This window comes from Apteryx mantelli, chromosome 2 (assembly GCF_036417845.1).
Source record: "Apteryx mantelli isolate bAptMan1 chromosome 2, bAptMan1.hap1, whole genome shotgun sequence".
In the NCBI taxonomy this organism is placed as follows: Eukaryota; Metazoa; Chordata; class Aves; order Apterygiformes; family Apterygidae; genus Apteryx; species Apteryx mantelli.
In genome coordinates this window covers 44,620,096-44,645,873 of record NC_089979.1, presented here as the reverse complement: position 1 = coordinate 44,645,873, position 25,778 = coordinate 44,620,096, and the positions used below count along the sequence as shown (strand labels likewise).

The 25,778-nt window shown below is 36.8% G+C and overlaps 1 protein-coding gene across 4 annotated transcripts in view; it reads left to right on the top strand.

Annotated features, from left to right (window-relative positions):
- The window catches only part of PEX2 (peroxisomal biogenesis factor 2), a 29,350-nt gene extending 5,388 nt beyond the window's left edge, over nt 1-23,962 (top strand). The window contains exons 2-4 of one of the 4 annotated variants that reach the window (XR_010883306.1): nt 20,657-20,808; nt 21,852-21,907; nt 22,469-23,962. Coding sequence is in view for 3 of the 4 variants with exons in the window: in XM_067290569.1 (XP_067146670.1) it covers nt 11,712-12,626 (915 nt within the window). In the remaining variant the exon portion in view is untranslated. Of the gene's footprint in view, nt 1-9,455; nt 9,934-11,179; nt 11,480-11,693; nt 16,883-20,656; nt 20,809-21,851; nt 21,908-22,468 lie in introns of those variants that run through there. The other 3 variants (XM_067290570.1, XM_013942881.2, XM_067290569.1) reach the window with 3 other exon arrangements.
- Nucleotides 23,963-25,778: the final 1,816 nt, after the last annotated feature.

The window sequence follows — 25,778 nt, the reverse complement described above, 5'->3', positions numbered from 1 at the left end:
GAAAGGCTCAGTTTTCTGTCTCGGTATTGACTGGTAGCAGATTTAAGAGTACAATGCCGAGATTCAAAGGCAGCCAGTCTCATGACTATCATCATCCCACCTTTATTTCTTGACCCCAATGCTGTTTTTTACTGATACTGCATAGGTCTTACCTCTTACCTGATGCTGGGCTGATCTGTTTCAGTGTACTACAGCTCTAGAAAAATAAATAAATTTTAAAAAGACTTGTTTTCTGCCAGTTAACATAGTAAAATAGTTTTAAAACAGTTCAGTGGAGGGTCAAATGAGCATTGGAACTAGCCTATAAGAAAGGGCAGGCATACACAATTGAGGGCAGACGGGAGGGAGTGACTGTATGTGTCGGAAACTGTATCAGCTTACTGGAGCCTAAAAAATGAAACACATACATCAAGTCAAGTATGGGTCTTTATCCTTCCAGCAGCTGAGAGTTCTTAATTGTAATTATATGTAATCATTCATAAGTTATGCCATATAATATAAGGCCAAAACTTACAAGTGACGGTAAACAGGCTTATCTTTTTCCTGATGCCAGGCCTTCTTGACTTTAACATACCATACATATATACTGTCTGTTACAGCATTGGTTTTGCAAACAGTCCTCCTTTTTGTACTGATGTGAATAGAAGTTAATTATGAGTTTACAGTGCATTTATGACAGATTTTACCTTTCTTGTCTAATAGATATTTTTAATAAAAGACTAAAGGATGTTATGTTCCTGCAATGCAGTACATGGAGTAGCACTGTTTCATTTGTATGTGGCTGAATACATGACTATACATATCTGTGTAAAAAGGAAGAAAGATGGAATAAAGTCTGGGCAGTGGCTGTGTGTTTTGCAAATGGGGAGTTCTGTTATCTGTGGTAAATTGCATCTGAGTATGTAGAAAAGGCATTGCTCCTGAATCCCTTCTACATATCTTCTCAGTCTTCATCCTGACATCTCCATAGCTATTAGGTGATCCATTCATATGGATCAGACAAGTACGGGCAGAACAGAAAGACAACAGAGCTGTGAAATGAGAATTTAAGTTAGGTGACTCAGTTTTCTGAGTTAGTATCAAATTGAAGAAGGGTAAGAGATGGCATAGAAACAAAACATACATTTGGGATTGACACTATGCTTAACAAATAAGGCTATGTCAGGTACCGTGCCCTTGTGATAGTAAAACCAAATATTACATATGTTGCTAAGCATAAGGCCAACTTTTCAGGTAAGTAGCGGTAACCAGAAAATGAAGAGTTATGGCTATAACTGCCCACAGTGCTCTAACAACCATGCTTTCATGCTCTGTCTTTGAACCATTCTGAAAAGGAGTTGCATACCTCTGCCACAGTGTGATATTTCACCTGCTTAACACAAAGGATGGCATAACTACTAAGCTTTACATCCCTTTCGCTTTTACAGATGCAATGCAGCATATACTTTCAGTTATCCATTATTATATCTAGAGACCTCATATCCTCATTGTGACCAAAATCCCTTCAAGTACAAGGATCTCCTTGTCATCTGCTGATGTGATCTTCAACAGTTCAATTCACTGAGACCTACGCTGGTAGCATGAGGGGTCTTGTATCTTTTTTGTGTGCTGCTTGTACGTATTGACATATATAAACATACCAGTATATAAACATACTGATTTAATCAAGAGGTGTTACCCCCTTCCACACAAGGGGCTGGTCCTTCATAGTTAACCATCACAGTAACAGCTCTGCCAAACTGCTCCAGCTGACCCCTCCACCACTTAGGTTAAGCAACAGTGAATACAAGGCACGTCTCCAGATAATTCCCGTGAGGTACTACTAGTTTCAAAGAGAGTTAAGATTGTGTGGGCTTATGTTTTGGCTCTTCATCTTGGTGTTTGAGGGTTTTCTGAACCACGTATTTTGGAAAGCCTGAAGTTACCATGCAACTTTGTTATGTCAAGTTTTGGGGGTTTTTTTTCCTTTTTCCTCTTTTCTTTTTTCTTTTGGAGTGATTTGAAAGGAACAGCAGCTTGTTTTAATTTCATACAATAGGGAGTGAGAATTTGCAAGCAATATGGACGTGTCCCTTTACAGAGAAGTTTGCAATTTGACTTTGACATACTAAGGGATGATTCAAAGAAAAAGAGAGAGAGAGAGAAAAAAAAAAAGGAAATAAGATAGAAGAAGAAAAGGAAATGGAGTATGAGAGAAAGGAAGAGTGATTGAACCTATGACTCATTGCCTACTTCTCTTCCTAATTATTTTAATAAACTAAAATAAGGTCCATATCCAAAAATTCAGTAGGATGATGTTATCCGTTCATGTTATACTGCAGGGAATACAAGTATACTTACCTTTGAGCTTTTGTAGCTGTAAATTTAACATCACAAACTTTATGAGGTAATATGTTAAATATCAGTTATGCAGCAATTAGGAGATCAAATCTAGTTGTTTCAAATAGTCTGTCTTTAAAAAGTACTGACTGATCACAAATTTCTCTGAAGTCAAGGAAAGCTCTTAGTATTCAGAATATTTTTAATTCTGGTCAATAGTAGTCTTCCTTGCAAACGTTCAAGAAAATGTATTATGCAGGATTTTCAGTTTCCATCAGATACTGACAAAGATGACTGTTGCACAGCTTCTAATAGTGCACCACTTTCCTACTGCTCTTCATTGCTGTTGCATCAGTTCTGGCTCTTCTGAGCCTATTGTGTTGTGTCCCTTGAAGCCCTAATATTTTGACTCTTGCAAGTACACTTATTTTATGGAAGATAAGTCAATGAGCTACCCTTATGTTTTCTTACTATCTCCGTGTATTCAGCAGAGGCTAATTTATTGTATCCCATTTTATGAAATCTAAATTTACTGAGTTAATTTGGAAAAGCAATTTGTGATTTGAATTTGTCTTCTGTATGTTCTGGCCTTAAATGTAACTGGCATTAAATGTAACTATAGCAGTCAAGATTACAGGTGTTGTTACTAGTTGCTCATTCGACCTCCATAGTAAAAACAAACAAACAAACAAAAAAAAACTTAATTTCATCTATGAAATTGAGTTGTTATTCAGTCATTCAGTGTTTGCCTTTATTTTCTCTGTTTCTCAAAACAATAGTCCTGCCTCTCAGGAATACGGTGAGAAATAAATAATATTTTCGGTGATTGCAGTGTATTACTGGTGTATTTAAATTAGTATTAGTAGTTATTCCAATGGTTAGAGAATCTTCTGTGTTCTTTAAAAAATGATAGGTATTTAACTCAAGTGTATAGAAACCCAGACAGGAACATAAAATCAATCTTTTGTAAGGTTATTTGAGGTAATGATCTAGTGATAAGTTAATTTTACAATGATTAAGAGACAACACAGTTGGGGCTCCCAATTAGACTTTGATCTGAGGTTATTTCTCTCTACACTTGATAAGCAAAAAAGAGACGTGAGTTAATAGTAAGAAACGAGGAGGTTTTCACTAACTGAGGTCTCGGTTTTGTGCTTTATAAGGGGAAATTTTATGGCTAACTGAATACCTGTGGTTTGATTTCTAATCTTCAGAGTTTAGTGATTTCAAATTGACATGTAGAACATCCTCTACCATTGAGAATATCTGAAGAGAAAAGTTAAATGAAATAAATTGCCCCCCCCCAAAAAAAATTCCATTTAAAAAAAATCTCAGCATTCATATAGTGGGTGAAAAAATCATTTTCATTGCTCTCTGTTGGTACACTAACCTTGTGAACACAAAAGAGGAGGGATAGGAGACCAAAGGTATCAACACAGAAGCCCAATGTCTTCACTGTAATTCCGGTCTTCATCGTATTGCTTCTTTACTTGCTGGCTGGCTTGCTCTCACTCTCTCTGGCAAACACACAGTATAGCAACACTGAATCCACAGTAACAGAGTAATGCCTTGTAGCTCCTGCAGAAGAGAGGAACTCTCTTATGTCAATGATGATTTATTTAGAGGAGCTGTGATTCATAGCATGCCCACAACATATTATTACCTGGGCCATAGATCCAAATGTTAGGACTTTGCAGAATCTAGTCTATTAAAGTGGTGCTTTAATCCTGTGCCTCTTGTTTTAGGGAGTAGTCTGTAGGCCTACATGTTTTTTTGTTTATATATAATAATGTAATGTTCCTTAGTGATGGTAGTGATAGTAGTCACAATTCAAACTTTTCAGTACTTAAAAACTTTTTTTTCCTTTTTTCTCTAGACTGTGTTTCTTCTCTATCATTTATAATGATATATTAATTCATCTAAAGTACAGAAAGTTTTATACATTTGTTTTCCTGTGGTTCTGGAACAGGTATTCTCACGATGTCTGCTGCAGTGCAATTGGTTTGTGTAATGAAACTTGCTTGAAAAGAGCAGGCAGGGAAAATGAAGTCTGTGCTGTGTTTTATATCAAAATTATATGTACTTGCTGTTAAATTAGGAGGATATGATGTTGAATGTTTCTAGGTAGAGGTAAAAATGAGAAAGAGCAAGACTATGGTGTGATCTGCAGTTACACTGCCTAATCGGGAGAGGATGACTGAAATACTTCATTCTTGGAATGAAGTTAAGACAAAACTTGTTTTAGAAGGACAAAGAAGCTAGTAAGGGAACAGCTGTTTTAGGTTCAGCTCTGACTGAAAGAGAAGACCTGTTTGAGAATCTAAAGGTGGAAGGGAATTTTGGTTGGAAGTGACTGTGAAATGTTAGATTCACTCAGAGAAGTAGGACAGAGACAACAGATAAAGATAATGGGCATTAGAAAAATAAGCTTCAACAGTTGCAGGGCTCTAGTAGGCAGACTCTTTGGACTTTAGAAAAAAAAACCATCAGGGCTAAAAAAAAATCTGTTATTTGTTATAGTCTCTTTTCTTTGCATTGAGATAGTTTATAATAATAAACTAAAATAATAATAAATGTTAAAGAGACTTTATGTATCAGGAATTCTTCAGAGGCCTGGAAATAAAAAGGAATTTTACAAGTAAAAATAATTCAGCATGGTTAAGGATGAATGTAAAGGAATAGTATGAGAATGTGAGGATAAAATCAGTAACTCTGAAGAATAAAATAAGTTTCAATTAACAAAGCACAAAAAAAAAATCAATGAAAGGATCTAAAAATCTAAGCAAGAGGAGGCACAAAGGGATAGGTCCATTACCTATGTCTGTTATTAAACAAGAAAGGAGAACAAGTAAGAGACTTTCAAATATTGAAATCTTCTTTATTTCATACTTTATGAAAGAGGTAAATTGTGACCTGCTACTTTATAAAATTAATTCTAGACAATAAGAGTGGAACCAAAGCACAAAAAGAATAGCCTAAGGAATCTTGATATAGATGTGCTCAACTGGCAAATCCTAATAAAATTCATCCTAGAATGATTGTGGAATTAGGCCTCAGTGATATTATTTAAATATTTATTTATTTATTTAATGTCACAGAGGATGAAAATGGCCAGCAAAGTATCTCTTTTGAAACTATCAGTTTCGGTTCCAAAGAAAGATTTAGTAATAAATAGTTTAGCAATTATTTAGTGTCTAAAAATACGTAGAGGACAGACTATAAAACAGCCAATATGGTTTGACATGACCCGCTCATAAAAAACCTTAATCTGTTTCTCCTCCTGGAAAGGGTGACAAGCTTAATAAATAAGGGGAAAACTTTAGGTAGGATATAGCTTGATTTTAATAAAGATATTTTTCCCTTTATAAACAAGCTAGGGAAACATAGTATTGATGCTATCTCCATTAGATGGTGAGATTAACAGCATCTAGTTGAAAAATTGCCTTTACAGAATAATTATCTATAGAACCCTGTCAGGATGAAAAGGCATTAATGAGTTGCATGATCGAAGAGAACATATACTTACAGAAGTTTCTGGTGACGGTAAGCTGAAGAGGGGTTGAAAGTTTTGTGGTTTTGTTTGTTGGGGTGGTGGGGTTTTTTGGGTTTTTTTGTTTGGTTTTTTTTTGGAACATAAGATCCAAATCCAAAATAATCTTGACAAATTAGAGAGAATCTCTGAAATCAACAAGATGAAATTCAGTACAGGCAAGCATGAAGCACTGTGTTTAAGCGGAAAAAAATCAAATATATGAATACAGAATAGGAACTAAATATTCAGACAGTATAGTGACAGAAAAAGATCTGAAGATAGAGAAGGTCTCAAGTTAAATAATAACATTGGTTCTGGAAGATAATACCAGGCACGTTGAGGAAATAGGAGATTCTGTAGTTTGGCAAGTCTTCAATGTGTGGTTCAGTGCCCTCACACTCCTCACTGCTTTTTCCTCCTGAAAAGATGCAGACAAAGTGGGAATTCTGCTTCATTTTTATTATTCTTTTCTCCTGTGGGATGAAAACCATCTTTGTTTGTAATAAAGATTATTTAGGTTGAATATTAGAAAAATATTCTTTGTAACTATTAGGATGATAAAACACTGGAACAGACTATCTAGAGAAACTGTGGAATCTGCTGCCTTGGTAGTTAAGCATTTGTCTAGATATTCTTGAGCCTGCCTTTATGCTGAGTTAGGGTTAGATGGTCTCTTGTGATCCATTCCAGCTCTGCATGAGTACAGTGCTCAGACTAGACATGTTTTGGCTGCATAGAAGACATTATCTAAAATAGTTAAATTGTGAACTCATTAAAGTGAATGGGGTGCTACTTCTTGCATCCAAATGCAATTTTAAGTTAGGACAGTAAGGAACAGAATTTATTTCTGACTTAAAGAAATATATTTTTATTTGGCTTCTAAAAAAGTGTTTTAACAAATCATGCTTAAATATCTTGAAGCTTCTGCATATAAATATTTATCTGTCTTCTAATGATTACACTAGAAAAACAGGGAATAAGATTGCACTAGCACTGACATGGTAGAAGCCCCTTGATTACTGATCCACAGTGGAATAGCCCTGAGGAAAAATGGCACCCTAGAGATTACTTGCATATGTGCATTTCTGCAGGCAAAGTTTACAAACTTGTAAATTTAAATGTAGAATTTTTGTAGGCAGAATACATTGACAAATATGCCTGATGGTAATACATCTCATACAATACATCTCAGTTCAATAATAATGCTTATATTGATAGCAGCAATGCAGGAAATGTTACTTGGTGTTATAGCTAAAATCCATGTTATCCTCTTAATCATAATTACATTAATATTGACAGGCTGTTGACAATACTCACATTACTATTGATAGATTTCTGTCAATAACATGTTTCCAAATAAAATATATTCATTCATAATTTGTACAACGCTCGATAACAGCACTAATATATACCCTGAGAAATTCCTATTTCCCTGGTGATATACAATAATTTGTTTTGTTGTACAGTGTACTGTACAAGTGGGACTGTTGATTTGTTTAGTCTAAAAAACAGACAAAATACAGGTTATTTAAGAGAGAAAAGGTCTATTTTTTTCTGAGAATTAAATTGTTACTCTTCTTTTCCATGCAATATCTATGGCGGTATAAAATTATCAGGAAACCTTTTAAGGAGTATTCTTCAGTATTTTGTCTTAAAACGTATTTGTGTAACAAGTTAATCACACAGGTAGTTTGTTGTTTATCCTCACCTGATTTTTGACTATTGAATTCTGATCTTACAAGCTAAGTCTGATGGCATTCTTAAATGAACTTTAATGTTTATCTTTTTCATTATTGGGTCTACAGTTTTGAGTTCTTGAGTTTTAAATAATTTTAAATAGACCAGATAAAAAAAATAAAACCAGTAAGGACTTGACAAAACAGAATTTAATGCAGAACAGTGGAGAACAACATTCTGTTTAAGATCTGTGTAGCAGAGCAGAATAGGGACTGTAAAACTAACTTTAAAAAGTATGAATGAAAGGTATTGACACTCATAGACTTTGCTTTTATTACCTAGTTTTGGAACAAAGCAGGTTTCTCATCTATTCCTGTTGTAGGACCACTATTTGTAAAAATAGTACAACCTGAAAAAAATTTAAAAAGCACTGAAAGGATTTTGTGAGGAAGTAATATAAAAAGGGAAACACATATTTACTATCAGTTTAAACAATGGATATCATACATAAGGAATGAAATGAGAATTCCTCGCTGTAGCAAAATGGAGAAAGATTAGAATTTAGGCTTCCTCTCTCAGATCATTAGGACTTCTGCAGGTATTTTTCATGGGAGAATATTCATTTTAAATTTTTCATTTTAATGTTTGTCTATGGAGAACAAGTAGGAAATGTGTGCCAGGTGGAGAATCTAGCCTAGAAGTTCAGTAAAACCTTAAATAAGTTCTGAAGTAAGTATAGTATATAGCAGAGCACTTCAGGATGTGCCTAAGAGTAATCAGTCCCGCATAGTCCCATTAAAGTCAAAATTATATGGACATAATGTTTAGGTAGCTTGCAGGGTCCAATTAACAGCCATGACCTGTAGCAAACTTTTCAGTATGCCTAGCAACAAAATAATGTCCAGTTTTATTGCTTAAATTGAGAATATTCTTACCTAATTATTGATCAAAAAACCCCCAAAACCTAGCTATACTTACATAGGAATATTATAAGCACAACTTAAAGGATTTTAAAGGAGTGTATCTTTATTAATAAATTCTTACATTTTTGTACAATACTCTTTCCTTTTCATATAGTCTGTCTGCATATCAGTGACTCCAAAGTTGAATCAATATGCTAGTTTGCAGTTCAGGAAGCAACATTAAATATGCACAGTTAAACAGCATTTCCACTGTTGATTCTAATTTTAAAAAGTGCTGAAGAGGGCTTCCTGGATTTTGAGAAATTTTGTAGGTTGACAAACAATGCTTGGACTTCTTGGTTCAAAAGTGGTTCCCATTTTTTTGTAGTCAAAGTTCCGTCTCATACCAATAGACTCATTGAAGTTATTTCCTTCAAATAAAGTTCCATAAAGGACCATGGACAATGCCATCAGACTTAGCTTGTAAGATCAGAATTCAATAGTCAAAAATCAGGTGAGGATAAACAACAAACTACCTGTGTGATTAACTTGTTACACAAATACGTTTTAAGACAAAATACTGAAGAATACTCCTTAAAAGGTTTCCTGATAATTTTATATATATATATATATGTGTGTGTGTGTGTGTGTGTGTGTGTGTGTGTGTATATATATATATAATTTCATTTATATATATATACACACATAGAGAGAGAGTCACAAATCAATTACATTACACAATTACTTAAGCAAACTTGACATCCACATGTCCATGGGCCCCGATAGGATGCACCCACAAGTGCTGAGGGAGCTGGTGGATGTTATTGCTAAGCCACTCTCCATCATCTTTGAAAGGTCATGGAGAACAGGAGAGGTGCCTGAAGACTGGAAGAAAGCCAATGTCACCCCAGTCTTCAAAAAGGGCAAGAAGGAGGACCCAGGGAACTACAGGCCAGTCAGCCTCACCTGCATCCCTGGAAAGATGATGGAGCAGCTCATCCTGGAGGCCATCTCCAAGCATGTGGAGGAAAAGAAGGTGCTCGGGAGTAGTCAGCATGGCTTCACCAAGGGGAAATCATGCTTAACCAATCTGACAGCCTTCTATGATGCAATGACTGGCTGGGTAGATGAGGGGAGAGCAGTGGATGTTGTCTCCCTTGACTTCAGCAAGGCTTTCGACAGTGTCTCCCGTAACATCCTCATAGACAAGCTCAGGAAGTGTGGGCTAGATGAGTGGACAGTGAGGTGGATTGAGAACTGGCTGAATGGCAGAGCTCAGAGAGTTGTGCTCAGTGGGACAGAGTCTAGTTGGAGGCCTGTAGCTAGCAGTGTCCCCCAGGAGTCAGTACTGGGTCCGGTATTTTTCAACTTCGTCATCAGTGACCTGGATGAAGGAACAGAGCACATCCTCAGCAAGTTTGCTGATGATCCAAAACTGGGAGGAGAGGCGGATACACCAGAGGGCTGTGCTGCCATTCAGAGAGACCTGGACAGGCTGGAGAGGTGGGTGAAGAGGAACCTCCTGAAGTTCCACAAAGGCAAGTGCAGAGTCCTGCAGAGTCCTGTTCAGCTTGTAGAAGAGAAGACTCAGGGGGGATCTTATCCATGTGTTTAAGCGGCTGAAGGGAGGCTGTAAAGAGAATGGGGTGAGACTCTTTTCAGTGGTGCCCAGCGATAGGACGAGAGGGAACAGGCACAAAATGAAACACAGGAAGTTCCATCTGAACATGAGGAAAAACTTCTTCCTGTGAGGGTAACAGAGCACTGTAACAGGTTGCCCAGAGAAGTTGTGGAGTCTCCATGCTTGGAGATATTCAAAAGCTGCCTGGACAGGGTCCTGGGCAATGTGCTTTTGGTGACCCTGCTTGAGCCAGGGGAGTTGGACTAGATGATCTCCAGAGGTCCCTTCCAACCTCAACCATTCTGTGATTCTGTGATTCTGTGATTCTACAGCATACATTAAGAACAAAATCATATTTCCAGTGAGCTTTGCACAATATTTTTCTTGCTGACATGACCAATTATAGATGTAAAAAACAGTAGGAATGCCACAAATGTTTTATAATTGGGTTTTTAAACTTTTGGCAAACTCGGTTTCAACAACGGGTTGCTGGTTTGGAGAAGGTTTTTAGTACTCTTTGTATCATTAGCAACCATTCCTATACAGGATCCTATACAGCATCTTTTGTTCAAAGCAGTCTTGTGTTATAGCAGCTTTTCGTCTTATAAATAAGAATCTGAAGTACCTTTTTCTGTACTTTTTCCAGAATGCTGTTGACCCTTGCTTGTTATGCAAAGAATCCGGTTCAGAAGCTGATATCTGTTGCGCTTTCTTCTGTAATCACTTCTTCTCCTAGTAATCACTTTTTTTTTTAATGTGGACAAAAAGAACCAAAAATCAGTTATCCCACAATCATGCATCACTGAGATGTTACCCATATTTTGCTCTTGCAATTTACTGCATTTATTTTCTTATTCACAGAATTCCAGATGTAATGACATGTAAAACAAGCAATTTTTAAAAATAATTTTATCTTGCTCTGTAATCCTTGAACAAGAAGAGTACACTTTTGTTGAAGTTTCTAGTACACATTAATCATCTTGCCAGGAAATTTGTTATACAGAAAGTAGCACAATCCTCCGCCTGTCAACAGACTCCAGAAAATATGTGCAGGCCCCAGTGATGTACTGTATGATAATTTATGTCTGAATGCTGAATATTTCTTTAATTTCATATAACAATTCTTCTGTAAATTAAAGAAATTATTGCCTTTATTTAACATGTTTTATCATTTCCACCTTAATTTTTATGCAGATTTTTGTAGATCTCTCCTAGATTTTAGTCAATGTGCTCATTTTCCCTATTTTCTCGTAAAACATCTTACAGCTTTGTGAATCTCGTTCTGGTCTTCCTTTTTAAGATGTGATGGAATGTAATAATTTTCATAGTGAAATGTTAAATCTGTCAAGTTTTGTGACTCTCTGGAAGAGGATATAGACTTCCCTATAACCCAATGAATGCGTTACTGTTTTGGAAAAATAATCCAATGTAAGTCCTTTTAAGATGAAATGACATATTGGTAATGTGAAGCTTACTGAAAGGGACTTGTTGCAGGTCCTGATAGCACATTAATATCTAAAGAAGCATTTTGGGTTTTTTTTGTTGTTCTTTAGTTTTGGTATATCACAACTTTCTATTCTTTAATAAGAATAAAAATATGAAATGCCCCATTAAACTATAATCTATTTTTATTTATTCCTAGAAAATTTTTTGTGAAGACATGGCCTCCAGCATTGGGAATGAAAAGAGTGTGAATCCTGTGCTCAGAATAAGTCAGCTTGATGCTCTGGAATTAAATAAAGCCCTGGAGCAACTTGTATGGTCCCAATTTACCAGCTGTTTCCATGGATTTAAACCAGGGATGTTGGCTCATTTTGAACCAGAAGTAAAAGCATTTTTATGGCTTTTATTGTGGAGATTCACTATCTATTCCAAAAATGCAACTGTTGGACAGGCTATTCTGAATATTCAGTACAAGAATAACTTACCTCAGACAGAGAAATACCAACCCCTGAGCAAACACCAGAAGTTATGGTATCTTATTTTCACTGTTGGCGGACGATGGTTGGAAGAAAGATGTTACGATTTATTTAGCAATCGTCAGCTGGAGTCTTTCTGCAGAATTAAACATTGTGTTAACTTTGGAGCTGGACTACTTAAACTTTGTGGACTACTAAATTTTTTGATTTTTCTTCAGAAAGGAACATTTGCAACCCTTACAGAACGTATTCTAGGAATTAGATCAGTTTTTTGCAAGCCTCAAAGTGCTCGTCAGATAGGATTTGAATACATGAACAGGGAGCTCTTATGGCATGGCTTTGCTGAGTTTCTGATCTATCTACTACCACTTATTAATGTACAGAAACTGAAACTCAAAATTTCTTCTTGGTCTTTGCCTATTGCAGGTCTTTCCAATAGTGAAAACACATTAGCAGCTCACTGCAAGGAGTGTTCACTATGTGGGGAGTGGCCTACCATGCCTCATACCATAGGCTGCTCACATGTTTTTTGTTACTATTGTATTAAAAGCAACTATTTGTTTGACATGTATTTTACTTGTCCTAAGTGTGGCTCAGAGGTACGCAATGTTCAGCCACTGAAATACAAAATAGAAATGACAGAATTGCATACCTGATAGAGGACTTGATTTGCTTTTATACTGTACATGAAATATTATATTACAGAGATGACAGGAAAAATCCAGAAATTACTGTAAACAGGCAGCTTGAAAGATGGTTTTGGAAATTCTGTGATTTGTTGTAACATGTCTTGTCTTACTGGTATTAGGTTTTTTTTATGAATTAACTGTGCCAACCTGCCTCTCTGAAGGAAGCAAAAGGGAGGAGGTCACCAGGTCTTCTGCTCTCTGACTACTCGATCCCTATTTGGTGCACCCTCTGTTCTTGGGCCTCTCTTTCTTAGATACAGAGCCTGGCAGCCTACCACTGTGTGCGATACACTTCCCTCAAGGTTAGAGAAGAAGGTGCCCGAGGAACCTTTACCCATTTTGTGATTTTTTTCTCAACCTTGTTGTACAAACACAGTACTAAATTAGCTAGTAGGTGGATTTAGTGGGGAAGGTGCCCATGCCTAAGGAATGTTTTTTAGCCGTGTCTAAAGAATAATTTTAAATTTGAATACTTTTCCAAATGTGATGTTCCACTGGAAAAAAAAGGAAGCGTGCAAATGAAGTGTCATCTCAGCAGATTATTAATAGTTTTCATCAGATGCAGCCACTGTAATTAATAGACCGTAAGCTCTAAGTGATCCATCAGGTAGACAGACAGATTCCCAATAGATAAACTATTATAAGAGATATAGCCATTGCCTGCTCAAATACAAAGCACCTTTTAGATCTTACATTTTCACACCCAGCTGTATGTCTGCGATCTTTGGTGGGGTATATGACCACCTCCCACTTCTTCCTTATAAAGCTGAAGGACCCAGTCTACCATCCATTGGAATGTGGCAGCTACATGATGTAACCTGCCTTCTAAATCAGAGGTTGCGGAGAAAACTGTTTACTTACAAGATGCTGTCATGGGCATTTGCCACACTTCTTTTTGTGGTGTGGTCAAGCTGGGTGCCAAACCACACTAGCAGCTCACTACCACACAGAAAACGGATCAAATATAGATATGTGCATGTAGATGTGTTTAAAAAATGAAATAAAATAGGTAACTCTTCTTGGTTGAGATTATTACTATTTGTTTTACTTGTCAGCTTTGCAATGGTTTTATTTTTCCCAGTTTTAATACTTTATCTGTTTATTCTCTGACCTGTTTTTATAAGTGGATTTGGGTTGTTTGTTTGTTTGTTTGTTTCTTCACCCAAACTGTAGTCCTTTTTTTACAGGAAATCCTACCCAGCAGTCTCATTAAAACTAAAATACATTTCATCCTTTTTTGGTTCTTAAAACAATTTCTTAAAATCTTATACAGTTAAATTGAATAAATAACTTTATGATGACTTGGTTCTTGATTGGCTATCATCAATAGTCAGTCCCAAAGATAGTATGGTAACAACTGATCCAGTACCTTTGATCTCCTTTTACAAAATGTTTTATTACATTTTTCAGTGTCTGATTAAAACAGCGTACCAGTCTATTTGTTTGAAGATCTTAAATTCTAGTTTTTGATCTTTAGAGTGACACATAACTCTTGATGCCATTAAATATAGTTAGCAGGATCATAAGTTTCTCTGGGCAGCCCAAAACTTCATTAATTCTGCTACTACTCTCTGAATCAACAGACACTTCAGAGCAACTGCTTCCAGGTACTGTGTATCATAATATATTATTTGTCAGCATGTCAGCAGCCTGCCACATTTCAGTTACTCACAATTGCTATTTGAACCAGCCAGTACAAGTGTATCTTCCTTAGAAGTATCAAAACTATAAAGTCCATTGGAGAATATCCTGGAAACAGGAGCTGGTGCTGAAGTGGTTCTTTATGAATTGTCTGTGCATACCACATCATAGCTCTTCCCAAAGAAATGTAAAGGCAGCCTTGACTTGGAGGTGGTCTAATGTCTTCAGAAAGGTTTATCAGCATGCCTGCTACCTCCCTCTGTTTGACTATCCTTATTAAGATTTGTACACATCCAAAATCCAATGTTCTGTGATGATGATCACGGCAGACCTTTGTTTCCAGTGAACTCTTCATTCCTTCTGAAGTCACAGTGCGGTATTGTGTCCAAAGTGCCTGAATTATCTATACATAGGTGTCATGTTTCTTTTATGTAGGAGTTGACTTTTTTCCTATTTAGTAATATTTCCTTTACCTGAACATTTAAAGAATGTTTTATCTTCCTTATTCACTCCACCTCTGCCTGTCCTGCTGTTTGATTTATCTAGACTTTCTGAATTTTGGGGGATTTGTTTTGCCCCTTGAAGCTTCTTGCAGCTGCAAATCCTAGTAACATTGTTATTCTGTTTTTGTCTCTGTTACAATATCAGTACAAAACCTGTTGTTGCTAGTGGTTTCCTACTGAAAACTGTATTTGTCAAAATTATTTTCTGTGGGCTGTGTTATATTTCCTTTGGCATCCCTGTGTTTCTTCTGGTGCTAAACTTTTGATACTTTACTGACAATGGCTTGTTTCTCCAAAGGGTTGACCTTACTGTTGTAGTACTTTGTCATCAGAGTGTTAGATTTGTAGCCATTAGCATTGACCAAGTTTGTAAACTCTCTCTCTTATGGCACAAATAGTACAGCTTGCACTACATTGAGATCCTTCCCCTACAGGGTGTCTTCAATTTGATGTCTTCGAGATTCTTCCCAAGGTTCATATGATTCTCCTAGACTGGCCTACTAAAGACTCAATGTCTGTTAAGAATAACTCAGAATACTTCCAGTCTCTTAACTGATCTTCCAGAGATGTATAAGGCTGCTTCTATTTTCCCTGTTTTAAGATTCTGTCTTACATTTGGTTTTAGTGTACAGGTACCTGCCGGGAACTGTTTGTTGTCGGCTCCCTCTTAGAACAGCTCTCTCAAAATCCAGAGCCTAACTCTTATGCTTTGACCCCAAATGCATGCATTTCAGAACCTCAGAAGTGCAGAACATCATACAGAAATCATTTTTAACCATAGTAATAGGAAGCTTATGGTATACTGAGGAAGTTATTGATATATGTAGTCAACTGTTTTCATAATCTTTTTTGAAGATGATAAAAACTTTTAAATCTACTTTCAAATTAAGACACTCGTTAATAGTCATAGTAAAGCTAGCCTTACACCTGACTAATAATGGGGAGCTGCGATACAGGAGAATGTTACCTAAACCTAAAGCATATTCACTTGCTAGTGTATGTTTGTAAAGTTCATGTGTGCTGTTTAAGCAGCACAGTTGTTGTAGCTATGTGCCATTAGTCCAGTGTTCATTCAGTTAGCTGTCTCGAAAAGAAGGATGCTGTTTCAGGGTATTTAACGCTTCAGGGTACTTTATGAAGTTTGCAGGTGCAAATACTGCATTCATATTCATGGCAGGGTTTGTTTCTGTGTTAACTTTACAGAGTGCCTTCAATTTTCCATGCAAGTAAGCAGGTACCACTCTTCTCACAGAAATAAAAGATTTGGGAAGAGAGCAGTTCATTTCATCAGCTCTTGAGTTTTTTCTCCCCCGCACCCCTACCCCCCCCAACCTGTTAGCACTTGTTGAAACCTTTGCTCTGTTGGAGTTGAAACTCACATTGATGAGATGAAGATTTCAACTTCCGTATTCAAAAAACACTTGCTACCAGGTCAGTATTTTAGGACTACAAAATCAATACTCAGTAGCTTCCTTATAACACTGTGAAATTAAAAATGTCTTTTTTATATTATCATTCTGGTTTTTTTGTGTGTTGTGATATTAAAACCGCAGAAAAGTTTTACTTGAAGATGCTACAGAAAAAAAAAGTTGGTAATTTGTAAGCTAAATCAAAGGATAAATTAATTCTATGTACTAATTGTGTGGGTAAAATGTTCTTGTAATTGATATATTTTCAAGTAAAAACTATACTATAAGAAAGGACTAAGATACATCTGCTTACGGTTCCTGCAACAGAGGGAATAAATTTGACGTCCATTTTTTTTGAATATTAATCTCCAATCGTCTTCTCTACACAAAAGGTTTTTAGTGTTCAGCTACCATGAAGATGTACTTCTGAGCAGTCATATGTGCATCAGTGAAGAGGATAAATGGTTAGAATTTATCAAAGCTAAAGGACCAAAACTATTAATCAGTTCTTAGTCTTGGATAAGGGTTACAAGTTTTTATTAACAGTTTTATTTGTGCTGTCTTGCATGTCTTGGTGTGCTTCTTCATTGTATCAGAAATCAGAAAATGAAGCCATAACTGAAATGGACTAATTATTTATATTAATAAACATATTATAGAACTCTCCATATTTTAATTTGAATGACAATTAAGAGTTACCACAAAGGTGCATTTTAGGAGGCATTCAAATGGAAAGAGTCTGAGAATGCTGGTTTCCTGTTTCCACAAGCAACTGCACTACATGCTGCCTGTGAGTGAAGAGGTCTCTTCTAAGTAGTTTTATGGAAGACTCAAAGGCAGGAGTTTCAGTATTCTGTAAAAGAAATGACAGGGATAGGAATATCTGATTTCTCTACTGCCTGCACGTATGTCTTTATTTCTCCATAAATGCGAAATGTTAATGTTATTAACAGAGGGTGATCTGGACAAAGTGATGAAAACAAGGTGTTAACAAAGATGAAGAAAAGTCTTTCCTAAATACCATGAAAACCAAGGAATGTCCTTATTTGAGAATGGTATTACTACAAATCTTACCTGGGATTTATCATTCTGATTGAAACCAAGTTGACAAGTGAAAGACACTTCTTATCAGAAGGTTCTGAAGAGGCTTTTTTTTTTTCTTTTTAAGAGACAAATATATATATATTTTTTTTCTTTTGAAGGCCAGTTATAATGCCTTTTCAATGGTTTGGCCATCAAACTATTTCTTACTGAATATTTCTGAGACTAAAATGCAAAGTGGCAAACTAGTTTAGAGTTACAAACAATTCACTTAAAATAGTTTCTTCAGTTGTAGATTCCAAAGCATTTTTTTGTTGTTTTTGTTCTTTTAATAATGCTTCTTTTGAGCAGACTAGTCATTCAAATAAGTTGGCAACTGTTCCACTTTTTTAGGCGCTTCATAGGAAGCTGTCTTGGCTCATGCAAAGAGGAGAATATTATGCCACAGCTGTCCCTATCCATCTGCTTAAAACAGCAAAACAAAACAAAACAAAAAACAAACCTGCAAGCCTGCTTCTGTTAATAGAACCTCAGTTCTTCTGCATATATGATGCTAACCAACTTGGTGTGGCATTTGACTTCATGCAGTGATACTGCAGGCTGCAAGTGCCCCCTAGGGATGGTGCAGATAGTCAGCTGAGAACCTGAGCACGGGATTTGTTCTGGCTCAGCCTGCTGGAAGCCATCCTACTGGATGAAGCATCATCGATCTTATAACTAGAGATGCCAAACAAACTGATGGTTCAGTCCTGACTGAATAGCAAGGCTTGGTGAGATACTAAATGTGGGGAATCAAGTTTTTGAGAAATGGCAGATGGGCTGATAAAAGGGTTGTGTCTAAAACACACAAGGTTTCCAGTGTAATGAGAAGGGAGAGGCAATAGCATTATCACCCAAGGTGAAAAGAGCATTCCAAAAAAATTTCAGCTTGCTCATTTCTTACTCCTCCATCCCTCCCAAACCAGAACAGACAAGCCCAACCTGGTCACAGGATAGGGTCATATGGTGGGTACCATGGTAAGTATTAAGACTGAATGACAGTTACTGCTGATAACAAAAATAATCATAGCTTGGCCTATTGCTGCCAATCACAGCACATACAACCAAAACATCAGGGTGCAGTTTCAGAATGGTGCTTCAGACCTCTTGAGCGCCAGCACCATATGCATTCTTAGGCGAAACTTAGGTAGAATTGGTCATGTAGATTATAACTGTCTTTTTTTTACTCCACCTCGCTAACGCTTTCCCTCCAAAGAGAGTTTTTGATCCAATTACGATTCTTATTGTCTTAATAGTTCCCCCACTTCCAGGGAGCCCACTTCTAAGACAAGATCTGGCACAAGCCTAGATGAGGTCACCAAATAGATGGCATTCAAACAAGAGGCACCTGTGGGGATCCCAGTCAAACTCTGCGACACTGGAGCCAGATGAGGACTACTCGAATATTTACAAAGACGCAGGGCATCTGCAGAGGTGAAGCAGTGGTCTGTTCCATTCTCTTGAACGCATCTCTTGGATTTTGTACTTCTGCTTGAATTGTCTGTTCACTGCTCACAGAATGCAGACCCGTTCAGGACAGGAGATATAGGGAAACACATAATGCAAAAGGAATTACAGGTAGTTCTAGATATTGCAGGTAGTTCTTAATAAGTAGATAATCCTTAATTGCACGCCTATCTGATCCTGGATCTGGTTAGGCAACAGAATGATGCAAAGTACAGAAAGCCTGGCAGCGTGCCACCTTTCATCTCAAGCAATCAGTCCACTTTGAGAGAGACATTTGAAGGAGCAGAAGGTTGTCAGTCTGCTACCCGCTCTAAATCATGCTATATTGGAAGAGCTACAACAGAGAACCAATAGCATCTTGTGGTAGCCCAGGAGAGAGGAAGAGACTGACTCTTCTCCTATCTTCTGCCATTGTCCATATTCCCAACCCTTTGTCTAACCTTTTGATTGCAGAACAGCAAAGTTTGATGAAACTAACCAAAATATTCTGTCACATCCCCAAGCTTTTGGACACTTACTAATAATCTGATGTGCCATCTCATTTAGAGATCTTACCTATCTTTCAGGACAGGTCTGCAAACAAAATAGCCCAACCTAGCATTTCTGAATTGTGTGTACAGCTGGGAAGGTCTCCGCTGGAGCAATGAAAACTGTGGCAAGTGTCTTCCTCAGGGATACGCTATCTTAATGGAGGGAGAAGAAGGAAAAAAAAAAAAAAAAAAGTTGGCTTCAAGATTCAGTGAAAATTTTGGGGTAAATATGCCTGATTCCCAAACAAGATTACGAGCCTACCCTCTGAAGTTAGTTCCCATGTTGCTGGGGGCACAAAGACGGGGTGCAAAAAGAACCTGCTTTCTATGCCAAGAGACAGGGCAGTGTCTGGGGCTATGAAACTGGGAAGGTGCTTATTGCAACAAGGAAAGACAGTAGTGTTTGTGGCAGTATTAACTCTTTATGAATTTTCATTGAAATTTATATTAGCACTAAATACTTGCAAAGAGTTTTAAAGCTTGCTCAGCCTTAAACCTGGTCTACTGCCTGTTACATGATTACTCTGAAGGAATCCTGTCTTGCTCTATACCCAGTTTTGATGAAAGTCATGGCTATGCATGGTACAGCAAGGTAGACAATGTCGTTGGCGTACTGGATGTTGGTACCCAATCCGTCCCTGGAGATCTCCGTCTTGCTTTGATGCACTCAAGCAGGAGTTGAACATCTGACTGAACGTACCATATGAGACCTGATAATCTGGGTAGAGCTGCATGGCCCCTGACAAGCAGTGTCCATGATACAGAGAAGTTCCCAGAATCTAACTAAGCTTTTATAAGAATACTTTTGCTTTGGTGGAAAGAAGGTGCCAGTCTGCTTGCACTCAAATAGGTAAGATTTTCTTATGAGAGTGCCCATTACAGCTAGTCATAACATCCAGAAAGCAATCTCTGAAATCAGCAATAGCCTGATTGATGTGGACATAATTGTTGATAACTGTAGACTCCTTTGATGTAGGCTCCTACTAAAGATGTAGATTCCATGGATTGCCCCACATTATAATAAAGTCACATTCAAAGCATGATTCAAAGCATGGTTCAAACATGAATTCAAGGAGCCAATACTTACCATTATATCTGGGCAGTATTAGTGATGGCCTCTAACTTCTCTATGACTGCTACACTAACAGTAGTAAGAATTCATCCCGGGTTTTTTGTTTGTTTGTTTGTTTGTTTGTTTTCCATACTGATACAAAGGATTGGGGTTGGGCCAGACTGGAGGGAGTTGAGTTAGACACAGGAATCAGAGTTCTAGAGTGCTGTGGCTTCAGGATAGGTGCCTGAGGATATCAAACGGGGCCTCTTCTATATGAAAGTTTTGCACTCACTGCTGTTCATTCCATGTTCAGAGGATGATATGGTCCTATCCCGTGGGAGTATTTCTCTTCCAAAACCAATGTTTGAATGGCCAGAGCATGCTCCAAATATGAAGATGAGATGGACAATTCACCAAGTGGCGCAGTTTCTGTTGCATACATGTGGAAAACAGAATAAGAGTTAGGTAAGTTATATTTGGCCAGCTACCTCCAGGTTTGCTTAGGCCATTGCAGAAAGTGTAGATGGACCTGCAGCATGCCTTCTCAGTTATATTCTTTCCAGAAGCCCAGTCACTGACAGCAGCAACAGCAGCACTATGTAACAATTTCAAAAGTGGTATATAGATGTGTGGTAAGGCACAGAGGAACACAGGTTACCTATTGCACCCTTGCTCAGTGCTGCTAAAATGTAAATAGATCCATGGAAGACTTGCACATCAGCAGTATTTGCAAAACCAATATATATGTCAGGACAAAAAGGAAAGAAATCTAAAGAAAACAGTACTTAAAGTTTTTCTCCTATGCAGCAAATATGGCTTTTGCTAAAGAAATGCAAAATGCATTAGTCATTAAAAATATATATATTTGTGCATTTCCAATCACCTACAGCTATTCCTGGAAACATTTGGCAGGATCCAAAAAGAAATTACACTCAAGCAATGATGTCTTTTACTGAAATATCTCAAGCTAGTGAAAACAAAAAATTTAAAGATAACAGCAATCAAACTCAACTCCCCTTCCCATCCCCCAATTTAAGAATAAAATAATTATTTCAGTTAAATTCTCAAAACTAGCTTCATGAATTAATATGCAGGCATACAACTGACTGTCTTAAGGCACATTTGATTGTGAAAAGTATTTTTTCACATTCAGATGGTCAGTTCTTACCCCCAAGCTATCGGTTAACTTTTAACTCTTGCTTAAAAGAGCATTTTAGCTTTTCAAATAATTTATAGGTGCTTTCTCTTTTTATCATCCATAAAATAGTTTCTTCAGAAATACAATTTTCTCATATAGTCAAGCCATATTATTCTCAAAAGGAAGAAAGCGAGACTCTCTGAAATTCAACATATATCTTACATGCAAACACAGCCAGCTGGTATATAGTACAAATGAAGGGGCATGCAAAGAAGAGTGGGTACCCATGATTACCCATGATTACAGAGAGACATTGCCTGTTTTTGAAGAATTGCTTGCAAGCATAATTTTCTTCTATACTGTATTTCAGATCTGCTTTTTGGAGCAGAAGATATTTTTCAATAAAAGCATTCATTCTACTTTAAGGTATGTAAGCAAAGGTGACAATGTTAATACTGCCCCAGTTAATGTTTTTTCTCTTGTAAGAATCTTGGAGGATGGATGAAAAAATTTAATTCTATTACAGAAGTAAAAGCCTTTTTTGGCATTTTGTAAGCAGATGATAATCTGCTAGTGACTGTCTTTTCAGTAATGTGTTGCTTTAAATTCTGAATTCTATTATTTTACATCTACAGCAACTGAAAGTGTATTTTTTTTATAAACAGCAAACTTCATCTCATAAAAATTCATTACATAAGGGCATAAACAAGTACTTTTCCTTCCAGTCATTGGCAGTAAGTGATTCATCAGTTTTCCCCAGAAAACCAATTTCATTGCAGATGTTCTGTAATTTCTAGAATCCCTGAATTGTAGAATCATATCATCCAATCCCAATGTAAGGAATGTAGGATTTTTTTCAAGGGGGGGGGGAGGGGAAGGAGGCTGTGCTTAGTCTTTTTAATAGGATTGAATATCATTTGCTGTCTCATCACTTTTGTGAAATAACCATAAAGTAATCATCTTGCCATTCTTTCCTTTCCTGTACAGGCTATCAACTTACTCACAATGCTGATTCCATAGCAAGTGCATAAGTGAATAACTTGTGGGAGAGAAAAATACTCCTTTGAGGTTAAACAAAATGTAACAGGTTTACATAGTTGCCTCTCTTTCTTTTCTTCTTTCTTCCTTCCTTTCTTTCTTTCCTCCCTCTCTCCTTCCTTCCTTCCCTTCTTTCTTAATCCCATAATTAAGAAAATTGTAATATATCAAATAATATTTAAAATATTTCAAAATATAGAAGTTTCTCATAGTTATCAGCTACTAATTTTCATTGTCCAGCAGGCTTGTTTCTTTACTGGGGTTTAGTTTCATAAACCAATAAATAACTATTAATGTAACTCTGTTTTATCTCAGTGAGCCAGAAAGAGATGATGGGCCTAAAAGGTACTTTTTGCAAATGTATGTGATTTCATGTAATTCTATTCTGTGCAGCATATAGAATCCACCCTACTGTATTTCCATTGCATTAAATTATGTAGACACCAAATTCAGTTCTGATAGCTGAAAGGGAGGAAGGAGACAAAGGAAACAATACATTCCGATGAAAATTTAAAAAAAGGAGTGTGAAAGTTTGAAACAGAGAAACCAGAACAGTAGCAGGCAGGTAGGCAGCAGGAAGCAGAAAGAAAAATCCTTTTCAAATAAGGAGAATGAATTTCACCAATAACTCCAAAACAGAGTCCAACTCAGCCCTTAAAGAAGCAGTTAGTAGTGGAATTCACAGATGAAGTCAGCAAATGTATGATGGCTTACACTGGTTTGTTCCTTTTTATATATGTATTTATGTATGTATGTATATATGTATGTTTGTCAATTATAACAACACAAAAAAATAGACCTTTTCCTTAATTTGTACTTTTCTGTTTAATAATTACTGTTTGATGCTTTAGCGATTACACCCTCCAGCCCTGTGTTGCAGATGTTAGTGTTACAAAGTAAATTCCCTAAATGCCCAAGTTTATTTTCTCTTTTTAACCTCTGTGGTTCATGCAAGCTAATCTTGGGATTCAAGAGAACTGACCGACAGATAACTAGCACTATTTTAACTATTTTAAAAGCTTTCAAGGCCAACATTCAAAGTCACTTGACTGAGCTACAAAGCAATGTCAGGCCTAAACCTAGTCTCAGTCAGGGCCTGAACATAATCATTTTGTTTTGTGACATTAAGATGTTACTGCTACTGTTATAGAACACTGCATGTTTCTCTACAATTATCCTGGTATGGTTTTTATAGTCTCATACCCTTTGGCTTTATATAGGAGCAGGTGCTTGCCAAAGGAAAAAAAAAAAAGTATAAATTAATGTTTGTTAGTGCATGCCAGTGAAATTTGTTGTTACTTTGAAGGTGATGCTGCAGAATTATGTAAGTCTTCACAGCTGTGTGTTTCCCCACTTGTTTTCTCCATGGCTACTGTTCTTAATGCAGAATGATGAAAGAACATTTCTGTAAAATTATGTGAATAATATATACTGAACTAATTACAGAAAGAGACTCAGTCTTGCACCTGTATCTTCTGAACCCATATAGATTATTAGAGTACTCTAAAATCCTAAAAATGTACCATGTATCTAAAAAATGGTGAAATTACATGATATCTGAAGTGATTTTAAGCTTATCCTATAAAGTTGAAGTTTCACTGATAACATATTGATACATTTGACTGATACCACGGAAATAGTGTATATATATTTTTTTTTCCTAAAAACATTGATGAAAGCCCTAAAGGATAAACCTATTTGTTAAAAGACTTAGAAAATAACAAAATCCTGATCCTATTGAAAGAGTTCTTTTGGCCTGACCAGATTCAGAATTTCATCGTATCCGACAGCTGCACTATGTCTATACTAGTAAACTAAATCTGTCAGGACCTGTTTTTTGTTACTCTGGCTAGCCTGGATGGCCCCATCTATATTAGTAAACTCACCATCCCTCAGAATAGGAAGACCTTGTCCCCAGTGTAATTTAGCTGAATGCTTTTGTTGAATGCTCTGTTGAATATATCCATATGCACACACAGGAACAACCACAGAACCCTTGTTTCTAAGCTAAGTCATTTCTGATATATTTGATATGGTATGCACTTCCCATATATTGTAACTATTTACAGAATTTGCAGCATAACTGTGATCTCAATAACAGATAAAAATAGAAGAAAAAGAATGCATGCTTCCTTCTTATACTGACCTCTGTAGAAAAGGAAGTGATATGTGGCACAGGATTTTTTTGAAAATACTGAGTTCCAATATGTACTTAGTTGTGCATTGGTTATTCTTTAATTCTTCAGCAGAAGATAAGACACCATAACAGGAGCACCAGCTCAGCTTTGTGATCACTGATTCTGCAGAAGCAGCTCTGAATTCCACCGAAGTTCTCTCTGATTCTTTACTGCTCCTCCAGTTCATTTTTTTCCAGGGCAGTATCCCTGTATGGTTTTCCTGTTGTGACTACTACAATAAGCAAAAGAGCTCAGACTACTGTTGTTCATGTTTCCAAGATAAAATCTGTATGATTTGCTGAAAACAGTGCTGGAGAAATCATCTAGTCTCTCCATCCCTAATCTGCCTGAAAACTTGCGTTGATTCAGAGACTGGGGCAAGTCCTAGACTGGGCTTAAGCATGACCATCTCCTTAGCTCTTTCTTTCCAAACAGATTTCTGGCTCCAAACCACAGAGGACCAAGACATTCAGTATGTGTCAAGAAAGAAAAGCTGAATGAGGCATATCTGCTAGAGGATAGCTTACTCAAGCTACCCGTATTTGTCCTTTGCAGGACAAATCTAAATTCAAGAACAGGCCTAGATCATTGGCAAATTGATAGTTTAGGTATACATAGAGAGGGTGAGATTCTGTTGGTATTATGGCTGCTATCCTTGTGTATCCATCAAGAGTAAGTCCCTATGAAAGCAGAGAGAACTGCTGAGTCCTAAATTCAGGTGTGCTGAAGGATGAGAAATTGCACAGTGATAGTAATGAAGAACAGATTTCTTTATATATGTAAATATACATATATAAACTGGGTAGTTTATTAGCTATTATTTTTAGAATCTACTGACATAGCATCATAAACTTTCCTGCTCTTGTGAAAGCAGTGCAGTTGTCCCCCAGGGGGCCAGAGACTGTAAGATCAGTAGAAGAGCTTACACAGTTTTGTAAGAATGAACTGAGACAAGACATAAAAATACAGTCCAGGAGAAAGAAAGTATAGACAAATAGACAGAAATAAAAAGAAGAGGAGGTAATTTCAGAGAGAAGCTTATGGACTTGAAAAAGGAGAAAGCGCTTGGCAACTGAGGACAG